The 22,500-nt window shown below is 44.9% G+C and overlaps 1 protein-coding gene across 1 annotated transcript in view; it reads left to right on the top strand.

The window, feature by feature from the left end:
• The window catches only part of LOC118374651 (teneurin-2-like), a 450,055-nt gene that overhangs the window by 273,525 nt on the left and 154,030 nt on the right, over window positions 1-22,500 (top strand). Inside the window, exon 3 of the mRNA XM_052487936.1 lies at window positions 6,819-7,013. Within this exon, the coding sequence (XP_052343896.1) occupies window positions 6,819-7,013 (195 nt within the window). The remainder of the gene's footprint in view (window positions 1-6,818; window positions 7,014-22,500) is intronic.

Below are 22,500 nucleotides of genomic sequence, written 5' to 3'. Positions count from 1 at the left end.
CATACACTGCAGGAGGCTATAAGAACTATTAGACTATTTCTTCACATTGTAAGTGCAGCAACAGCATACACTGCAGGAGGCTATAAGAACTATTAGACTATTTCTTCACATTGTAAGTGCAGCAACAGCATACACTGCAGGAGGCTATAAGAACTATTAGACTATTTCTTCACATTGTAAGTGCAGCAACAGCATACACTGCAGGAGGCTATAAGAACTATTAGACTATTTCTTCACATTGTAAGTGCAGCAACAGCATACACTGCAGGAGGCTATAAGAACTATTAGACTATTTCTTCACATTGTAAGTGCAGCAACAGCATACACTGCAGGAGGCTATAAGAACTATTAGACTATTTCTTCACATTGTAAGTGCAGCAACAGCATACACTGCAGGAGGCTATAAGAACTATTAGACTATTTCTTCACATTGTAAGTGCAGCAACAGCATACACTGCAGGAGGCTATAAGAACTATTAGACTATTTCTTCACATTGTAAGTGCAGCAACAGCATACACTGCAGGAGGCTATAAGAACTATTAGACTATTTCTTCACATTGTAAGTGCAGCAACAGCATACACTGCAGGAGGCTATAAGAACTATTAGACTATTTCTTCACATTGTAAGTGCAGCAACAGCATACACTGCAGGAGGCTATAAGAACTATTAGACTATTTCTTCACATTGTAAGTGCAGCAACAGCATACACTGCAGGAGGCTATAAGAACTATTAGACTATTTCTTCACATTGTAAGTGCAGCAACAGCATACACTGCAGGAGGCTATAAGAACTATTAGACTATTTCTTCACATTGTAAGTGCAGCAACAGCATACACTGCAGGAGGCTATAAGAACTATTAGACTATTTCTTCACATTGTAAGTGCAGCAACAGCATACACTGCAGGAGGCTATAAGAACTATTAGACTATTTCTTCACATTGTAAGTGCAGCAACAGCATACACTGCAGGAGGCTATAAGAACTATTAGACTATTTCTTCACATTGTAAGTGCAGCAACAGCATACACTGCAGGAGGCTATAAGAACTATTAGACTATTTCTTCACATTGTAAGTGCAGCAACAGCATACACTGCAGGAGGCTATAAGAACTATTAGACTATTTCTTCACATTGTAAGTGCAGCAACAGCATACACTGCAGGAGGCTATAAGAACTATTAGACTATTTCTTCACATTGTAAGTGCAGCAACAGCATACACTGCAGGAGGCTATAAGAACTATTAGACTATTTCTTCACATTGTAAGTGCAGCAACAGCATACACTGCAGGAGGCTATAAGAACTATTAGACTATTTCTTCACATTGTAAGTGCAGCAACAGCATACACTGCAGGAGGCTATAAGAACTATTAGACTATTTCTTCACATTGTAAGTGCAGCAACAGCATACACTGCAGGAGGCTATAAGAACTATTAGACTATTTCTTCACATTGTAAGTGCAGCAACAGCATACACTGCAGGAGGCTATAAGAACTATTAGACTATTTCTTCACATTGTAAGTGCAGCAACAGCATACACTGCAGGAGGCTATAAGAACTATTAGACTATTTCTTCACATTGTAAGTGCAGCAACAGCATACACTGCAGGAGGCTATAAGAACTATTAGACTATTTCTTCACATTGTAAGTGCAGCAACAGCATACACTGCAGGAGGCTATAAGAACTATTAGACTATTTCTTCACATTGTAAGTGCAGCAACAGCATACACTGCAGGAGGCTATAAGAACTATTAGACTATTTCTTCACATTGTAAGTGCAGCAACAGCATACACTGCAGGAGGCTATAAGAACTATTAGACTATTTCTTCACATTGTAAGTGCAGCAACAGCATACACTGCAGGAGGCTATAAGAACTATTAGACTATTTCTTCACATTGTAAGTGCAGCAACAGCATACACTGCAGGAGGCTATAAGAACTATTAGACTATTTCTTCACATTGTAAGTGCAGCAACAGCATACACTGCAGGAGGCTATAAGAACTATTAGACTATTTCTTCACATTGTAAGTGCAGCAACAGCATACACTGCAGGAGGCTATAAGAACTATTAGACTATTTCTTCACATTGTAAGTGCAGCAACAGCATACACTGCAGGAGGCTATAAGAACTATTAGACTATTTCTTCACATTGTAAGTGCAGCAACAGCATACACTGCAGGAGGCTATAAGAACTATTAGACTATTTCTTCACATTGTAAGTGCAGCAACAGCATACACTGCAGGAGGCTATAAGAACTATTAGACTATTTCTTCACATTGTAAGTGCAGCAACAGCATACACTGCAGGAGGCTATAAGAACTATTAGACTATTTCTTCACATTGTAAGTGCAGCAACAGCATACACTGCAGGAGGCTATAAGAACTATTAGACTATTTCTTCACATTGTAAGTGCAGCAACAGCATACACTGCAGGAGGCTATAAGAACTATTAGACTATTTCTTCACATTGTAAGTGCAGCAACAGCATACACTGCAGGAGGCTATAAGAACTATTAGACTATTTCTTCACATTGTAAGTGCAGCAACAGCATACACTGCAGGAGGCTATAAGAACTATTAGACTATTTCTTCACATTGTAAGTGCAGCAACAGCATACACTGCAGGAGGCTATAAGAACTATTAGACTATTTCTTCACATTGTAAGTGCAGCAACAGCATACACTGCAGGAGGCTATAAGAACTATTAGACTATTTCTTCACATTGTAAGTGCAAACAGCATACACTGCAGGAGGCTATAAGAACTATTAGACTATTTCTTCACATTGTAAGTGCAGCAACAGCATACACTGCAGGAGGCTATAAGAACTATTAGACTATTTCTTCACATTGTAAGTGCAGCAACAGCATACACTGCAGGAGGCTATAAGAACTATTAGACTATTTCTTCACATTGTAAGTGCAGCAACAGCATACACTGCAGGAGGCTATAAGAACTATTAGACTATTTCTTCACATTGTAAGTGCAGCAACAGCATACACTGCAGGAGGCTATAAGAACTATTAGACTATTTCTTCACATTGTAAGTGCAGCAACAGCATACACTGCAGGAGGCTATAAGAACTATTAGAGCTATTTCTTCACATTGTAAGTGCAGCAACAGCATACACTGCAGGAGGCTATAAGAACTATTAGACTATTTCTTCACATTGTAAGTGCAGCAACAGCATACACTGCAGGAGGCTATAAGAACTATTAGACTATTTCTTCACATTGTAAGTGCAGCAACAGCATACACTGCAGGAGGCTATAAGAACTATTAGACTATTTCTTCACATTGTAAGTGCAGCAACAGCATACACTGCAGGAGGCTATAAGAACTATTAGACTATTTCTTCACATTGTAAGTGCAGCAACAGCATACACTGCAGGAGGCTATAAGAACTATTAGACTATTTCTTCACATTGTAAGTGCAGCAACAGCATACACTGCAGGAGGCTATAAGAACTATTAGACTATTTCTTCACATTGTAAGTGCAGCAACAGCATACACTGCAGGAGGCTATAAGAACTATTAGACTATTTCTTCACATTGTAAGTGCAGCAACAGCATACACTGCAGGAGGCTATAAGAACTATTAGACTATTTCTTCACATTGTAAGTGCAGCAACAGCATACACTGCAGGAGGCTATAAGAACTATTAGACTATTTCTTCACATTGTAAGTGCAGCAACAGCATACACTGCAGGAGGCTATAAGAGCAAATATTACAAAATGCAATTCATTGGCGGGAAAACACTGTTCTCGAAAGTGACGGCAAATGTGATCAGACATGTATTACTTTATTATAAAGGGTCATTTTACGGTGAAAGTTATCTTCCCCAAACCTGAAACTCACGCCAGACCATGTACAGTTAGGCTCTACACCGGTTAGAAAGCGGAATAATGTGTTGCATTTTAACAAGTTATTTGGCCACTTTAGTGGTACAAACCTTATTAAAACATGTAGGCCTATGGGCTAGGCTACATGAGGTGTGTGACTATACTGCAGGTTTGCCTTACTGCACACTAGCTGGGTATCATTCACAGGTGATAATACATCATTCGCAGGTGATAGGCTAATATTGTCACCCATCAGACCAGTTTTGATTTAGTCTTGTCTTTACATACACTAAGGAATATATGTGTGAAATGTGTTTTTATTTAGAATGGAACATTATTATGCACCTGTATCGAAAACAGGGGCAGCTGGAAAAAAATGCATGTCATCTATGCACTTAAATAGAGAATGGAGGACGCTTTCCCGTGGTTTATTTTCATGCCAGCCTGGTAGGCTATACTCCTGTTGTAAATATAAGCAATGTGCTTAATATTAGGAAAGCTGATAAATATAGTAGACCTAGCCTATAGAAAGCTGATAGATAAATAAATATAGTAGACCTAGCCTATAGAAAACTGATCAATAAATACAGTAGACCTAGCCTATAGAAAACGGATCAATAAATATAGTAGACCTAGCCTATAGAAAACTGATCAATAAATATAGTAGACCTAGCCTATAGAAAACTGATAAATAAATATAGTAGACCTAGCCTATAGAAAGCTAATGGGATCATCCTCTTTTTAGTAGAGGCCATCACTCTGTTTGCTCGGCAATTGCATAGCCTACAAAAAATGTTTCACAGCATGAGCTCATGGGCTCTCATGAAGTGTTTGATTCGATTTTTTTTTTAAACATTTGCATTGATGTCAGAGTGATTAGAGGGACAATAGATTGCTGAGTACCAAGCAGTTAGCACGTTTGGTAGGCTACCAATGACCAGCAGCAGCATCAGAGAGGCCTAATTACTGTGACTAAACTGTCATGTGGAATTTACTGCCTTCATGACTCATGACTGCCGGTGTGGCGGTAATACGGTCACTGTAATGTTTCCTATCCCCCTCTCTCTAGTGTAAAGGACCAGCCTCAATAAGTCAAATCTCCTGTCCCTCTGTCTAGTGTAAAGGACCAGCCTCAATAAGTCAAATCTCCTGTCCCTCTCTCTAGTGTAAAGGACCAGCCTCAATAAGTCAAATCTCCTGTCCCTCTCTCTAGTGTAAAGGACCAGCCTCAATAAGTCAAATCTCCTGTCCCTCTCTCTAGTGTAAAGGACCAGCCTCAATAAGTCAAATCTCCTGTCCCTCTCTCTAGTGTAAAGGACCAGCCTCAATAAGTCAAATCTCCTGTCCCTCTCTCTAGTGTAAAGGACCAGCCTCAATAAGTCAAATCTCCTGTCCCTCTCTCTAGTGTAAAGGACCAGCCTCAATAAGTCAAATCTCCTGTCCCTCTCTCTAGTGTAAAGGACCAGCCTCAATAAGTCAAATCTCCTGTCCCTCTCTCTAGTGTAAAGGACCAGCCTCAATAAGTCAAATCTCCTGTCCCTCTCTCTAGTGTAAAGGACCAGCCTCAATAAGTCAAATCTCCTGTCCCTCTCTCTAGTGTAAAGGACCAGCCTCAATAAGTCAAATCTCCTGTCCCTCTCTCTAGTGTAAAGGACCAGCCTCAATAAGTCAAATCTCCTGTCCCTCTCTCTAGTGTAAAGGACCAGCCTCAATAAGTCAAATATCCTGTCCCTCTCTCTAGTGTAAAGGACCAGCCTCAATAAGTCAAATCTCCTGTCCCTCTCTCTAGTGTAAAGGACCAGCCTCAATAAGTCAAATCTCCTGTCCCTCTCTCTAGTGTAAAGGACCAGCCTCAATAAGTCAAATCTCCTGTCCCTCTCTCTAGTGTAAAGGACCAGCCTCAATAAGTCAAATCTCCTGTCCCTCTCTCTAGTGTAAAGGACCAGCCTCAATAAGTCAAATCTCCTGTCCCTCTCTCTAGTGTAAAGGACCAGCCTCAATAAGTCAAATCTCCTGTCCCTCTCTCTAGTGTAAAGGACCAGCCTCAATAAGTCAAATCTCCTGTCCCTCTCTCTAGTGTAAAGGACCAGCCTCAATAAGTCAAATCTCCTGTCCCTCTCTCTAGTGTAAAGGACCAGCCTCAATAAGTCAAATCTCCTGTCCCTCTCTCTAGTGTAAAGGACCAGCCTCAATAAGTCAAATCTCCTGTCCCTCTCTCTAGTGTAAAGGACCAGCCTCAATAAGTCAAATATCCTGTCCCTCTCTCTAGTGTAAAGGACCAGCCTCAATAAGTCAAATCTCCTGTCCCTCTCTCTAGTGTAAAGGACCAGCCTCAATAAGTCAAATATCATGTCCCTCTCTCTAGTGTAAAGGACCAGCCTCAATAAGTCAAATCTCCTGTCCCTCTCTCTAGTGTAAAGGACCAGCCTCAATAAGTCAAATCTCCTGTCCCTCTCTCTAGTGTAAAGGACCAGCCTCAATAAGTCAAATCTCCTGTCCCTCTCTCTAGTGTAAAGGACCAGCCTCAATAAGTCAAATCTCCTGTCCCTCTCTCTAGTATAAAGGACCAGCCTCAATAAGTCAAATCTCCTATCCCTCTCTCTAGTGTAAAGGACCAGCCTCAATAAGTCAAATCTCCTGTCCCTCTCTCTAGTGTAAAGGACCAGCCTCAATAAGTCAAATCTCCTGTCCCTCTCTCTAGTGTAAAGGACCAGCCTCAATAAGTCAAATCTCCTGTCCCTCTCTCTAGTGTAAAGGACCAGCCTCAATGTGTCCAAAGAATCCTCCGTCCCATGGCTCAACTATGTAAAGCTGCTGAGATGGGGTGTGTGTGTGGGTGGGTGTGTGTGTGTGTGTGTGCATTAGTGTGTGTACCTCTTTTTAGTGTCCCTCTGTCAATCATCTGTCCATCAGTATGTCTAACCCTCCCTCCCTCCCTCTCTCTTTTCCTTCATCCTCCAGGTTGCACCATCCCCCCTACCTCCTCCCTCCTCCCCCCCTCTGCCCCTCCCTCTTCATCCCTATGCCCCTCCTCCTCCTCTCCACCATTCAGGGAGTGCCAGGTGCCTCTGCTGGAGAATAACTCCTCCCATTCCCGCTTGGAGCCCCGCCCCCACGATGACTCATACCTGCTCAGACACCAATCCCCCTCCTCCGGTAAGAGAGCTGTCAATCACTTCCATCATTCCATCCCTTCATTACTTTGTTGTTGTCTCCCTCCCTCCCTCTCTGTCCAGTCAAAAAGCTACTGAAGATTTTGTTTGATGTGTGAAAGAACGAGGTTGTGTGTGTGAGAGAGAACGACATTGTGTGTGAGAGAGAGAGAGAACAAGGCTGTGTGTGTGTGAGAGAACGAGGTTGTGTGTGTGAGAGAACGAGGTTGTGTGTGAGAGAGAACGAGGTTGTGTGTGTGAGAGAACGAGGTTGTGTGTGTGAGAGAACGAGGTTGTGTGTGAGAGAGAACGAGGTTGTGTGTGTGAGAGAACGAGGTTGTGTGTGAGAGAACGAGGTCGTGTGTGAGAGAGAACGAGGTTGTGTATGTGAGAGAACGAGGTTGTGTGTGTGAGAGAACGAGGTCGTGTGTGAGAGAGAACGAGGTTGTGTGTGGGAGAGAACGAGGTTGTGTGTGTGAGAGAACGAGGTTGTGTGTGTGAGAGAACGAGTTTGTGTGTGGGGAGAACGAGGTTGTGTGTGTGAGAGAACGAGGTTGTGTGTGTGAGAGAACGAGGTTGTGTGTGTGAGAGAACGAGGTTGTGTGTGTGAGAGAACGAGGTTGTGTGTGTGAGAGAACGAGGTTGTGTGTGTGAGAGAACGAGGTTGTGTGTGTGAGAGAACGAGGTTGTGTGTGAGAGAGAACGAGGTTGTGTGTGTGAGAGAACGAGGTTGTGGTTGTGAGAAAACGAGGTTGTGTGTGTGAGAGAACGAGGTTGTGTGTGTGAGAGAACGAGGTTGTGTGTGTGAGAGAACGAGGTTGTGTGTGGGAGAGAACGAGGTTGTGTGTGTGAGAGAACGAGGTTGAGTGTGTGAGAGAACGAGGTTGTGTGTGTGAGAGAACGAGGTTGTGTGTGTGAGAGAACGAGGTTGTGTGTGTGAGAGAACGAGGTTGTGTGTGTGAGAGAACGAGGTTGTGTGTGTGAGAGAACGAGGTTGTGTGTGAGAGAGAACAAGGTTGTGTGTGTGAGAATGTTAAAAAAGGGGACAGAAAAGAATGAACTGTAACTCTATTATATTATTGTATATTGCATCATTGTATCATAGTATCCTTGTATCATAGCATCATCATATCATTGTACCTTAGTGTATCAGTGTATCATGATATCAGAGTATCATTGTATACTGTATCATAGTATCATTATATCATAATATCATTGTATCATAGTATCCTTGTATCATAGCATCATTGTATCATAACATCTTAGTATCATTGTATCATTGTATCATAATATCATAGTGTCATTGTATATTGTATCATAGTCTCCTTGTATCATAATATCATTGTGTCATTGTGTATTGCATCATGGTATCATTGTAACATAATATTATAGTATCATTGCATCATAATATCACTGCATCATAATATTATAATATCATTGTATCGTTGTATCATAATATCATAGTATCATTGCATCATAGTATCTTCATCCTAACCTTGACAAACATAAAGTACACACACACACACACTCACACACACACACACACACACACACAATGTAATCAGCCAGATTTATTTAGCAAACTGAGTCAGGGAATAGAGAACAGTATTACAGGGTTTAGTGTTGGCATATAATCTGTATTTAATGCAGTTATGGTGTGACTGGGATGCAGTATAAATCATCATTAGAACAGACTGGGGGTCCCAGGTTCAACAGCAACCTGATTAGCTGCCTTTTAACGTGATGTAACATCACACAGCTAATGGCTGAGCTGGGACAAAGCTGGGAAACATCAGTCACTATGGAGGAGTTACCTACCTTACACTGATGGAGAGACACATCAATCACTATGGAGGAGGAGTTACCTACCTTACACTGGTGGAGAGACACATCAATCACTATGGAGGAGGAGTTACCTACCTTACACTGGTGGAGAGACACAATCACTATGGAGGAGTTACCTACCTTACACTGGTGGAGAGACACATCAATCACTATGGAGGAGGAGTTACCTACCTTACAATGATGGAGAGACACATCAATCACTATGGAGGAGTTACCTACCTTACACTGGTGGAGAGACACATCAATCACTATGGAGGAGTTACCTACCTTACACTGGTGGAGAGACATCAATCACTATGGAGGAGGAGTTACCTACCTTACACTGGTGGAGAGACACATCAATCACTATGGAGGAGGAGTTACCTACCTTACACTGGTGGAGAGACACATCAATCACTATGGAGGAGGAGTTACCTACCTTACACTGGTGGAGAGACATCAATCACTATGGAGGAGGAGTTACCTACCTTACACTGGTGGAGAGACATCAATCACTATGGAGGAGGAGTTACCTACCTTACACTGGTGGAGAGACATCAATCACTATGGAGGAGGAGTTACCTACCTTACACTGGTGGAGAGACATCAATCACTATGGAGGAGGAGTTACCTACCTTACACTGGTGGAGAGACACATCAATCACTATGGAGGAGGAGTTACCTACCTTACACTGGTGGAGAGACATCAATCACTATGGAGGAGGAGTTACCTACCTTACACTGGTGGAGAGACATCAATCACTATGGAGGAGGAGTTACCTACCTTACACTGGTGGAGAGACACATCAATCACTATGGAGGAGGAGTTACCTACCTTACACTGGTGGAGAGACATCAATCACTATGGAGGAGGAGTTACCTACCTTACACTGGTGGAGAGACATCAATCACTATGGAGGAGGAGTTACCTACCTTACACTGGTGGAGAGATGCATCAATCATTATGGAGGAGGAGTTACCTACCTTACACTGGTGGAGAGACATCAATCACTATGGAGGAGGAGTTACCTACCTTACACTGGTGGAGAGACACATCAATCACTATGGAGGAGGAGTTACCTACCTTACACTGGTGGAGAGACACATCAATCACTATGGAGGAGGAGTTACCTACCTTACACTGGTGGAGAGACATCAATCACTATGGAGGAGTTACCTACCTTACACTGGTGGAGAGACATCAATCACTATGGAGGAGGAGTTACCTACCTTACACTGGTGGAGAGACATCAATCACTATGGAGGAGTTACCTACCTTACACTGGTGGAGAGACATCAATCACTATGGAGGAGTTACCTACCTTACACTGGTGGAGAGACATCAATCACTATGGAGGAGGAGTTACCTACCTTACACTGGTGGAGAGACACATCAATCACTATGGAGGAGGAGTTACCTACCTTACACTGGTGGAGAGACATCAATCACTATGGAGGAGTTACCTACCTTACACTGGTGGAGAGACATCAATCACTATGGAGGAGGAGTTATCTACCTTACACTGGTGGAGAGACATCAATCACTATGGAGGAGGAGTTATCTACCTTACACTGGTGGAGAGACATCAATCACTATGGAGGAGGAGTTACCTACCTTACACTGGTGGAGAGACATCAATCACTATGGAGGAGGAGTTATCTACCTTACACTGGTGGAGAGACACATCAATCACTATGGAGGAGGAGTTACCTACCTTACACTGGTGGAGAGACATCAATCACTATGGAGGAGGAGTTACCTACCTTACACTGGTGGAGAGACATCAATCACTATGGAGGAGGAGTTACCTACCTTACACTGGTGGAGAGACATCAATCACTATGGAGGAGTTACCTACCTTACACTGGTGGAGAGACATCAATCACTATGGAGGAGGAGTTACCTACCTTACACTGGTGGAGAGACATCAATCACTATGGAGGAGGAGTTACCTACCTTACACTGGTGGAGAGACATCAATCACTATGGAGGAGTTACCTACCTTACACTGGTGGAGAGACATCAATCACTATGGAGGAGTTACCTACCTTACACTGGTGGAGAGACATCAATCACTATGGAGGAGGAGTTACCTACCTTACACTGGTGGAGAGACACATCAATCACTATGGAGGAGGAGTTACCTACCTTACACTGGTGGAGAGACACATCAATCACTATGGAGGAGGAGTTACCTACCTTACACTGGTGGAGAGACACATCAATCACTATGGAGGAGGAGTTACCTACCTTACACTGGTGGAGAGACATCAATCACTATGGAGGAGGAGTTACCTACCTTACACTGGTGGAGAGACACATCAATCACTATGGAGGAGGAGTTACCTACCTTACACTGGTGGAGAGACACATCAATCACTATGGAGGAGGAGTTACCTACCTTACACTGGTGGAGAGACATCAATCACTATGGAGGAGTTACCTACCTTACACTGGTGGAGAGACATCAATCACTATGGAGGAGGAGTTACCTACCTTACACTGGTGGAGAGACATCAATCACTATGGAGGAGGAGTTACCTACCTTACACTGGTGGAGAGACATCAATCACTATGGAGGAGGAGTTACCTACCTTACACTGGTGGAGAGACATCAATCACTATGGAGGAGTTACCTACCTTACACTGGTGGAGAGACACATCAATCACTATGGAGGAGGAGTTACCTACCTTACACTGGTGGAGAGACATCAATCACTATGGAGGAGGAGTTACCTACCTTACACTGGTGGAGAGACACATCAATCACTATGGAGGAGGAGTTACCTACCTTACACTGGTGGAGAGACATCAATCACTATGGAGGAGTTACCTACCTTACACTGGTGGAGAGACACATCAATCACTATGGAGGAGTTACCTACCTTACACTGGTGGAGAGACACATCAATCACTATGGAGGAGGAGTTACCTACCTTACACTGGTGGAGAGACACATCAATCACTATGGAGGAGGAGTTACCTACCTTACACTGGTGGAGAGACACATCAATCACTATGGAGGAGGAGTTACCTACCTTACACTGGTGGAGAGACACATCAATCACTATGGAGGAGGAGTTACCTACCTTACACTGGTGGAGAGACACATCAATCACTATGGAGGAGGAGTTACCTACCTTACACTGGTGGAGAGACACATCAATCACTATGGAGGAGTTACCTACCTTACACTGGTGGAGAGACATCAATCACTATGGAGGAGGAGTTACCTACCTTACACTGGTGGAGAGACATCAATCACTATGGAGGAGGAGTTACCTACCTTACACTGGTGGAGACATCAATCACTATGGAGGAGTTACCTACCTTACACTGGTGGAGAGACATCAATCACTATGGGGAGGAGTTACCTACCTTACACTGGTGGAGAGACATCAATCACTATGGAGGAGGAGTTACCTACCTTACACTGGTGGAGAGACATCAATCACTATGGAGGAGTTACCTACCTTACACTGGTGGAGAGACACATCAATCACTATGGAGGAGGAGTTACCTACCTTACACTGGTGGAGAGACATCAATCACTATGGAGGAGTTACCTACCTTACACTGGTGGAGAGACATCAATCACTATGGAGGAGGAGTTACCTACCTTACACTGGTGGAGAGACATCAATCACTATGGAGGAGGAGTTACCTACCTTACACTGGTGGAGAGACACATCAATCACTATGGAGGAGGAGTTACCTACCTTACACTGGTGGAGAGACACATCAATCACTATGGAGGAGGAGTTACCTACCTTACACTGGTGGAGAGACACATCAATCACTATGGAGGAGGAGTTACCTACCTTACACTGGTGGAGAGACACATCAATCACTATGGAGGAGGAGTTACCTACCTTACACTGGTGGAGAGACATCAATCACTATGGAGGAGGAGTTACCTACCTTACACTGGTGGAGAGACATCAATCACTATGGAGGAGGAGTTACCTACCTTACACTGGTGGAGAGACATCAATCACTATGGAGGAGGAGTTACCTACCTTACACTGGTGGAGAGACACATCAATCACTATGGAGGAGGAGTTACCTACCTTACACTGGTGGAGAGACATCAATCACTATGGAGGAGGAGTTACCTACCTTACACTGGTGGAGAGACACATCAATCACTATGGAGGAGGAGTTACCTACCTTACACTGGTGGAGAGACACATCAATCACTATGGAGGAGGAGTTACCTACCTTACACTGGTGGAGAGACATCAATCACTATGGAGGAGGAGTTACCTACCTTACACTGGTGGAGAGACATCAATCACTATGGAGGAACATCAATCACTATGGAGGAGTTACAGATACATCCATTACCTACCAACTACACTGCTGGAGAAGAAATACACTGGGACTGACACACTTCTTGGGGAAGAGAGAGACACACAAGGCACTGTAACATAACAGAGAGCTTGGGGTAGAGAGAGACACACGAGGCACTGTAACATAACAGAGAGCTTGGGGTAGAGAGACACACAAGGCACTGTAACATAACAGATAGCTTGGGGTAGAGAGACACACAAGGCACTGTAACATAACAGAGAGCTTGGGGTAGAGAGAGACACACAAGGCACTGTAACATAACAGAGAGCTTGGGGTAGAGAGACACACAAGGCACTGTAACATAACAGGTAGCTTGGGGTAGAGAGACACACAAGGCACTGTAACATAACAGAGAGCTTGGGGTAGAGAGAGACACAAGGCACTGTAACATAACAGAGAGCTTGGGGTAGAGAGACACACAAGGCACTGTAACATAACAGAGAGGTTGGGGTAGAGAGACACACAAGGCACTGTAACATAACAGAGAGGTTGGGGTAGAGAGACACACAAGGCACTGTAACATAACAGATAGCTTGGGGTAGAGAGACACACAAGGCACTGTAACATAACAGAGAGCTTGGGGTAGAGAGAGACACAAGGCACTGTAACATAACAGATAGCTTGGTGTAGAGAGACACACAAGGCACTGTAACATAACGGAGAGCTTGGGGTAGAGAGACACACAAGGCACTGTAACATAACAGAGAGGTTGGGGTAGAGACACACAATGCACTGTAACATAACAGAGAGCTTGGGGTAGAGAGACACACAAGGCACTGTAACATAACAGAGAGCTTGGGGTAGAGAGAGACACAAGGCACTGTAACATAACAGAGAGCTTGGGGTAGAGAGAGACACACAAGGACCTGTAACATAACAGAGAGCTTGGGGTAGAGAGACACACAAGGCACTGTAACATAACAGAGAGCTTGGGGTAGAGAGAGACACACAAGGACCTGTAACATAACAGAGAGCTTGGGGTAGAGAGACACACAAGGCACTGTAACATAACAGAGAGCTTGGGGTAGAGAGAGACACAAGGCACTGTAACATAACAGAGAGCTTGGGGTAGAGAGAGACACAAGGCACTGTAACATAACAGAGAGCTTGGGGTAGAGAGAGACACACAAGGCACTGTAACATAACAGAGAGCTTGGGGTAGAGAGACACACAAGGCACTGTAACATAACAGAGAGCTTGGGGTAGAGAGACACACAAGGCACTGTAACATAACAGAGAGCTTGGGGTAGAGAGAGACACAAGGCACTGTAACATAACAGAGAGATTGGGGTAGAGAGACACACAAGGCACTGTAACATAACAGAGAGCTTGGGGTAGAGAGACACACAATGCACTGTAACATAACAGAGAGCTTGGGGTAGAGAGACACACAAGGCACTGTAACATAACAGAGAGCTTGGGGTAGAGAGAGACAAGGCACTGTAACATAACCGAGAGCTTGGGGTAGAGAGAGACACAAGGCACTGTAACATAACAGAGAGGTTGGGGTAGAGAGACACACAATGCACTGTAACATAACAGAGAGCTTGGGGTAGAGAGAGACACAAGGCACTGTAACATAACAGAGAGCTTCGGGTAGAGAGACACACAAGGCACTGTAACATAACAGAGAGCTTGGGGTAGAGAGAGACACAAGGCACTGTAACATAACAGAGAGCTTGGGGTAGAGAGACACACAAGGACCTGTAACATAACAGAGAGCTTGGGGTAGAGAGAGACACACAAGGCACTGTAACATAACAGAGAGCTTGGGGTAGAGAGAGACACAAGGCACTGTAACATAACAGAGAGCTTGGGGTAGAGAGACACACAAGGACCTGTAACATAACAGAGAGGTTGGGGTAGAGAGAGACACACAAGGCACTGTAACATAACAGAGAGCTTGGGGTAGAGAGAGACACAAGGCACTGTAACATAACAGAGAGATTGGGGTAGAGAGACACACAAGGACCTGTAACATAACAGAGAGATTGGGGTAGAGAGAGACACACAAGGCACTGTAACATAACAGAGAGCTTGGGGTAGAGAGACACACAAGGACCTGTAACATAACAGAGAGCTTGGGGTAGAGAGACACACAAGGCACTGTAACATAACAGAGAGCTTGGGGTAGAGAGACACACAAGGCACTGTAACATAACAGAGAGCTTGGGGTAGAGAGAGACACACAAGGCACTGTAACATAACAGAGAGCTTGGGGTAGAGAGAGACACAAGGCACTGTAACATAACAGAGAGCTTGGGGTAGAGAGACACACAAGGCACTGTAACATAACAGAGAGCTTGGGGTAGAGAGACACACAAGGCACTGTAACATAACAGAGAGCTTGGGGTAGAGAGAGACACACAAGGCACTGTAACATAACAGAGAGCTTGGGGTAGAGAGAGACACAAGGCACTGTAACATAACAGAGAGCTTGGGGTACAGAGAGACACACAAGGCACTGTAACATAACAGAGAGCTTGGGGTAGAGAGAGACACACAAGGCACTGTAACATAACAGAGAGCTTGGGGTAGAGAGACACACAAGGACCTGTAACATAACAGAGAGCTTGGGGTAGAGAGAGACACACAAGGCACTGTAACATAACAGAGAGATTGGGGTAGAGAGACACACAAGGACCTGTAACATAACAGAGAGCTTGGGGTAGAGAGAGACACAAGGCACTGTAACATAACAGAGAGCTTGGGGTAGAGAGACACACAAGGCACTGTAACATAACAGAGAGCTTGGGGTAGAGAGACACACAATGCACTGTAACATAACAGAGAGCTTGGGGTAGAGAGACACACAAGGCACTGTAACATAACAGAGAGCTTGGGGTAGAGAGAGACAAGGCACTGTAACATAACAGAGAGCTTGGGGTAGAGAGAGACACAAGGCACTGTAACATAACAGAGAGGTTGGGGTAGAGAGACACACAATGCACTGTAACATAACAGAGAGCTTGGGGTAGAGAGAGACACAAGGCACTGTAACATAACAGAGAGCTTCGGGTAGAGAGACACACAAGGCACTGTAACATAACAGAGAGCTTGGGGTAGAGAGAGACACAAGGCACTGTAACATAACAAAGAGCTTGGGGTAGAGAGACACACAAGGCACTGTAACATAACAGAGAGCTTGGGGTAGAGAGACACACAAGGCACTGTAACATAACAGAGAGCTTGGGGTAGAGAGACACACAAGGCACTGTAACATAACAGAGAGGTTGGGGTAGAGAGACACACAAGGCACTGTAACATAACAGAGAGCTTGGGGTAGAGAGAGACACACAAGGCACTGTAACATAACAGAGAGCTTGGGGTAGAGAGAGACACACAAGGCACTGTAACATAACAGAGAGGTTGGGGTAGAGAGACACACAAGGCACTGTAACATAACAGAGAGCTTGGGGTAGAGAGGCACACAAGGCACTGTAACATAACAGATAGCTTGGGGTAGAGAGACACACAAGGCACTGTAACATAACAGAGAGCTTGGGGTAGAGAGAGACACACAAGGCACTGTAACATAACAGAGAGCTTGGGGTAGAGAGAGACACAAGGCACTGTAACATAACAGAGAGCTTGGGGTAGAGAGACACACAAGGCACTGTAACATAACAGAGAGCTTGGGGTAGAGAGACACACAAGGCACTGTAACATAACAGAGAGCTTGGGGTAGAGAGACACACAAGGACCTGTAACATAACAGAGAGCTTGGGGTAGAGAGAGACACACAAGGACCTGTAACATAACAGAGAGCTTGGGGTAGAGAGAGACACAAGGACCTGTAACATAACAGAGAGCTTGGGGTAGAGAGAGACACACAAGGCACTGTAACATAACAGAGAGCTTGGGGTAGAGAGAGACACACAAGGCACTGTAACATAACAGAGAGCTTGGGGTAGAGAGAGACACACAAGGCACTGTAACATAACAGAGAGCTTGGGGTAGAGAGACACACAAGGCACTGTAACATAACAGAGAGCTTGGGGTAGAGAGAGACACAAGGCACTGTAACATAACAGAGAGATTGGGGTAGAGAGACACACAAGGCACTGTAACATAACAGAGAGCTGGGGGTAGAGAGAGACACAAGGCACTGTAACATAACAGAGAGATTGGGGTAGAGAGACACACAAGGCACTGTAACATAACAGAGAGCTTGGGGTAGAGAGAGACACAAGGCACTGTAACATAACAGAGAGCTTGGGGTAGAGAGACACAAAAGGACCTGTAACATAACAGAGAGGTAGGGGTAGAGAGAGACACACAAGGCACTGTAACATAACAGAGAGCTTGGGGTAGAGAGACACACAAGGACCTGTAACATAACAGAGAGCTTGGGGTAGAGAGAGACACACAAGGCACTGTAACATAACAGAGAGCTTGGGGTAGAGAGAGACACACAAGGCACTGTAACATAACAGAGAGCTTGGGGTAGAGAGAGACACACAAGGCACTGTAACATAACAGAGAGCTTGGGGTAGAGAGAGACACAAGGCACTGTAACATAACAGAGAGCTTGGGGTAGAGAGAGACACACAAGGCACTGTAACATAACAGAGAGCTTGGGGTAGAGAGACACACAAGGCACTGTAACATAACATAGAGGTTGGGGTAGAGAGACACACAAGGCACTGTAACATAACAGAGAGCTTGGGGTAGAGAGACACACAAGGCACTGTAACATAACAGAGAGCTTGGGGTAGAGAGAGACACACAAGGACCTGTAACATAACAGAGAGCTTGGGGTAGAGAGAGACACACAAGGCACTGTAACATAACAGAGAGCTTGGGGTAGAGAGAGACACACAAGGACCTGTAACATAACAGAGAGCTTGGGGTAGAGAGAGACACACAAGGCACTGTAACATAACAGAGAGCTTGGGGTAGAGAGAGACACACAAGGCACTGTAACATAACAGAGAGCTTGGGGTAGAGAGAGACAAACAAGGCACTGTAACATAACAGAGAGCTTGGGGTAGAGAGACACACAAGGCACTGTAACATAACAGAGAGCTTGGGGTAGAGAGACACACAAGGCACTGTAACATAACAGAGAGCTTGGGGTAGAGAGAGACACACAAGGACCTGTAACATAACATAGAGCTTGGGGTAGAGAGACACACAAGGACCTGTAACATAACAGAGAGCTTGGGGTAGAGAGATACACAAGGACCTGTAACATAACAGAGAGCTTGGGGTAGAGAGAGACAAACAAGGCACTGTAACATAACAGAGAGCTTGGGGTAGAGAGACACACAAGGCACTGTAACATAACAGAGAGCTTGGGGTAGAGAGAGACACAAGGCACTGTAACATAACAGAGAGCTTGGGGTAGAGAGAGACACACAAGGCACTGTAACATAACAGAGAGCTTGGGGTAGAGAGACACACAAGGCACTGTAACATAACAGAGAGCTTGGGGTAGAGAGACACACAAGGCACTGTAACATAACAGAGAGCTTGGGGTAGAGAGAGAAACACAAGGCACTGTAACATAACAGAGAGCTTGGGGTAGAGAGAGACACACAAGGCACTGTAACATAACAGAGAGCTTGGGGTAGAGAGAGACACAAGGCACTGTAACATAACAGAGAGCTTGGGGAAGAGAGAGACAGACACAAACAAGCGTAAACACAAATAAGTACACAGACACACACCCTCTCCCACACACAAACAGACAGACAGACACACCCACCCAGCGTGTGACTTCCTGGGGATTATCTCTCTTGTTAGTTTCTGCATGGCTTGGTTCGTCTCATTTCCTGCTCAGCGTCCACTCTACATGACACACACCCGCACACACTCATGATCACAGACACATAAGCACACACACATGCATTTACACACTTGTATTTCTGTTCAGCAAGTGGAAATGGAAAACTAAATGGGGTTCAGGGTCTGGAATTGGGTCTGGCTCAGAGCACCTGCTCCGAACATTCTTAGACACACACTCTCAGAGAGGGAGAAGAGTCTCAGGCCAAATGTAGCGCGTCTGATCGCTCCTAGAAAGAGCTAGCATTAGCACTGCGGTTCCGAGGCCCATTCATTATGCATAGGGAGCGCTACCTATTTTTAGTGAGAGGGTCGCTAGCTACTTGCTAGCAAGGGAAGGTACAACTTGTATCTGCTGGGATGAATGTTTAGAGAGAGAGAGAGAGAGAGAGAGAGAGAGAGAGAGAGAGAGAGAGAGAGAGAGAGAGAGAGAGAGAGAGAGAGAGAGAGAGAGAGAGAGAGAGAGAGAGAGAGAGAGAGAGATAAAGAAAGGAGACAGAGAAAAGGAGAGAGAGAAAGAGAGAAAGAGAGAGAGAGAGAGAAGGAGAGAGAGAGAGAGAGAGAGAGAGATTGAATTGAGAGATAGATGGGAGAGAGAGAGAGAGAGAGAGAGAGAGAGAGAGAGAGAGAGAGAGAGAGAGAGAGAGAGAGAGAGAGAGAGAGAGAGAGAGAGAGAGAGATAAAGAAAGGAGAAAGAAAGGAGACAGAGAAAAGAGAGAGAGAGAGAGAGAGAGAGAGAGAGAGAGAGAGAGAGAGAGAGAGAGAGATTGAATTGAGAGATAGATGGGAGAGCGAGACAGAGAGGATGGAGAGTAAGAACAAGATAACTCCCCTGAGTTGAGCCCTATGCTGATTTCTTTTAAACTGCTGAAGTCGTTTTTTTTTGTGCACACACACACACATACCCCACCATGCGACTCATTGTGTTGAACCAGAGAAAATGTCAATAAACAGTTTACCCGTCCAGAGCCTGGAAAACAAACTGCTTCCCATGGTTCTCACTGCCATGGGCCTAACACACACACACACACACACACACAGTGAAGTTAACGTGCCATGGAGAGCCCCTGCCTCATTCTGCTGGTGTCTGCATGTGTACCCTGGCGTACTGCTTTGGTCTAGCTCTCTAGCTGGCTAACAGGCTAGCATCGCTGTAGAATTAATGCTTTGTCTAGCTCTCTAGCAGGCTAACAGGCTAGCATCGCTGTAGAATTAATGCTTTGGTCTAGCTCTCTAGCAGGCTAACAGGCTAGCATCGCTGTAGAATTAATGCTTTGGTCTAGCTCTCTAGCAGGCTAACAGGATAGCATCGCTGTAGAATTAATGCTTTGATCTTTTTATTTTATTTTTTTATTTTTTATTTCACCTTTATTTAACCAGGTAGGCTAGTTGAGAACAAGTTCTCATTTGCAACTGCGACCTGGCCAAGATAAAGCATAGCAGTGTGAACAGACAACACAGAGTTACACATGGAGTAAACAATTAGCAAGTCAATAACACAGTAGAAAAAAAATGGGCAGTCTATATACAATGTGTGCAAAAGGCATGAGGAGGTAGGCGAATAATACAATTTTGCAGATTAACACTGGAGTGATAAATTATCAGATGGGCATGTACAGGTAGAGATATTGGTGTGCAAAAGAGCAGAAAAGTAAATAAATAAAAACAGTATAAAAACAGTATGGGAATGAGGTAGGTGAAAAAGGGTGAGCTATTTACCTATAGACTATGTACAGCTGCAGCGATCGGTTAGCTGCTCGGATAGCTGATGTTTGAAGTTGGTGAGGGAGATAAAAGTCTCCAACTTCAGCGATTTTTGCAATTCGTTCCAGTCACAGGCAGCAGAGTACTGGAACGAAAGGCGGTCAAATGAGGTGTTGGCTTTAGGGATGATCAGTGAGATACACCTGCTGGAGCGCGTGCTACGGATGGGTGTTGCCATCGTGACCAGTGAACTGAGATAAGGCGGAGCTTTACCTAGCATGGACTTGTAGATGACCTGGAGCCAGTGGGTCTGGCGACGAATATGTAGTGAGGGCCAGCCGACTAGAGCATACAAGTCGCAGTGGTGGGTGGTATAAGGTGCTTTAGTGACAAAACGGATGGCACTGTGATAGACTGCATCCAGTTTGCTGAGTAGAGTGTTGGAAGCCATTTTGTAGATGACATCGCCGAAGTCGAGGATCGGTAGGATAGTCAGTTTTACTAGGGTAAGCTTGGCAGCGTGAGTGAAGGAGGCTTTGTTGCGGAATAGAAAGCCGACTCTGGATTTGATTTTGATTGGAGATGTTTGATGTGAGTCTGGAAGGAGAGTTTGCAGTCTAGCCAGACACCTAGGTACTTATAGATGTCCACATATTCAAGGTTGGAACCATCCAGGGTGGTGATGCTAGTCGGGCATGCGGGTGCAGGCAGCGATCGGTTGAAAAGCATGCATTTGGTTTTACTCGCGTTTAAGAGCAGTTGGAGGCCACGGAAGGAGTGCTGTATGGCATTGAAGCTCGTTTGGAGGTTTGATAGCACAGTGTCCAATGACGGGCCGAAAGTATATAGAATGGTGTCGTCTGCGTAGAGGTGGATCAGGGAATCGCCCGCAGCAAGAGCAACATCATTGATATATACAGAGAAAAGAGTCGGCCCGAGAATTGAACCCTGTGGCACCCCCATAGAGACTGCCAGAGGACCGGACAGCATGCCCTCTGATTTGACACACTGAACTCTGTCTGCAAAGTAATTGGTGAACCAGGCAAGGCAGTCATCCGAAAAACCGAGGCTGTTGAGTCTGCCGATAAGAATTTGGTGATTGACAGAGTCGAAAGCCTTGGCGAGGTCGATGAAGACGGCTGCACAGTACTGTCTTTTATCGATGGCGGTTATGATATCATTTAGTACCTTGAGTGTGGCTGAGGTGCACCCGTGACCGGCTCGGAAACCAGATTGCACAGCGGAGAAGGTACGGTGGGATTCGAGATGGTCAGTGACCTGTTTGTTGACTTGGCTTTCGAAGACCTTAGATAGGCAGGGCAGGATGGATATAGGTCTATAGCAGTTTGGGTCCAGGGTGTCTCCCCCTTTGAAGAGTGGGATGACTGCGGCAGCTTTCAATCCTTGGGGATCTCAGACGATATGAAAGAGAGGTTGAACAGGCTGGTAATAGGGGTTGCGACAATGGCGGCAGATAGTTTCAGAAATAGCGGGTCCAGATTGTCAAGCCCAGCTGATTTGTACGGGTCCAGGTTTTGCAGCTCTTTCAGAACATCTGCTATCTGGATTTGGGTAAAGGAGAACCTGGAGAGGCTTGGGTGAGGAACTACGGGGGGGCGGAGCTGTTGGCCGATCTAGCTCTCTAGCAGGCTAACAGGCTAGCATCGCTGTAGAATTAATGCTTTGATCTAGCTCTCTAGCAGGCTAACAGGCTCGCATCGCTGTAGAATAATGCTTTGGTCTAGCTCGCTAACAGAATAGTATCGCTGTATAATTAATGCTTTGGTCTAGCTCTCTAGCAGGCTAACAGGCTAGCATCGCT

The sequence above is a fragment of the Oncorhynchus keta genome, chromosome 30, assembly GCF_023373465.1.
Source record: "Oncorhynchus keta strain PuntledgeMale-10-30-2019 chromosome 30, Oket_V2, whole genome shotgun sequence".
Lineage (NCBI taxonomy): Eukaryota > Metazoa > Chordata > Actinopteri > Salmoniformes > Salmonidae > Oncorhynchus > Oncorhynchus keta.
The sequence above is the reverse complement of the archived record's forward strand: the minus strand, read 5'-3'. Positions and strand labels throughout refer to the sequence as shown.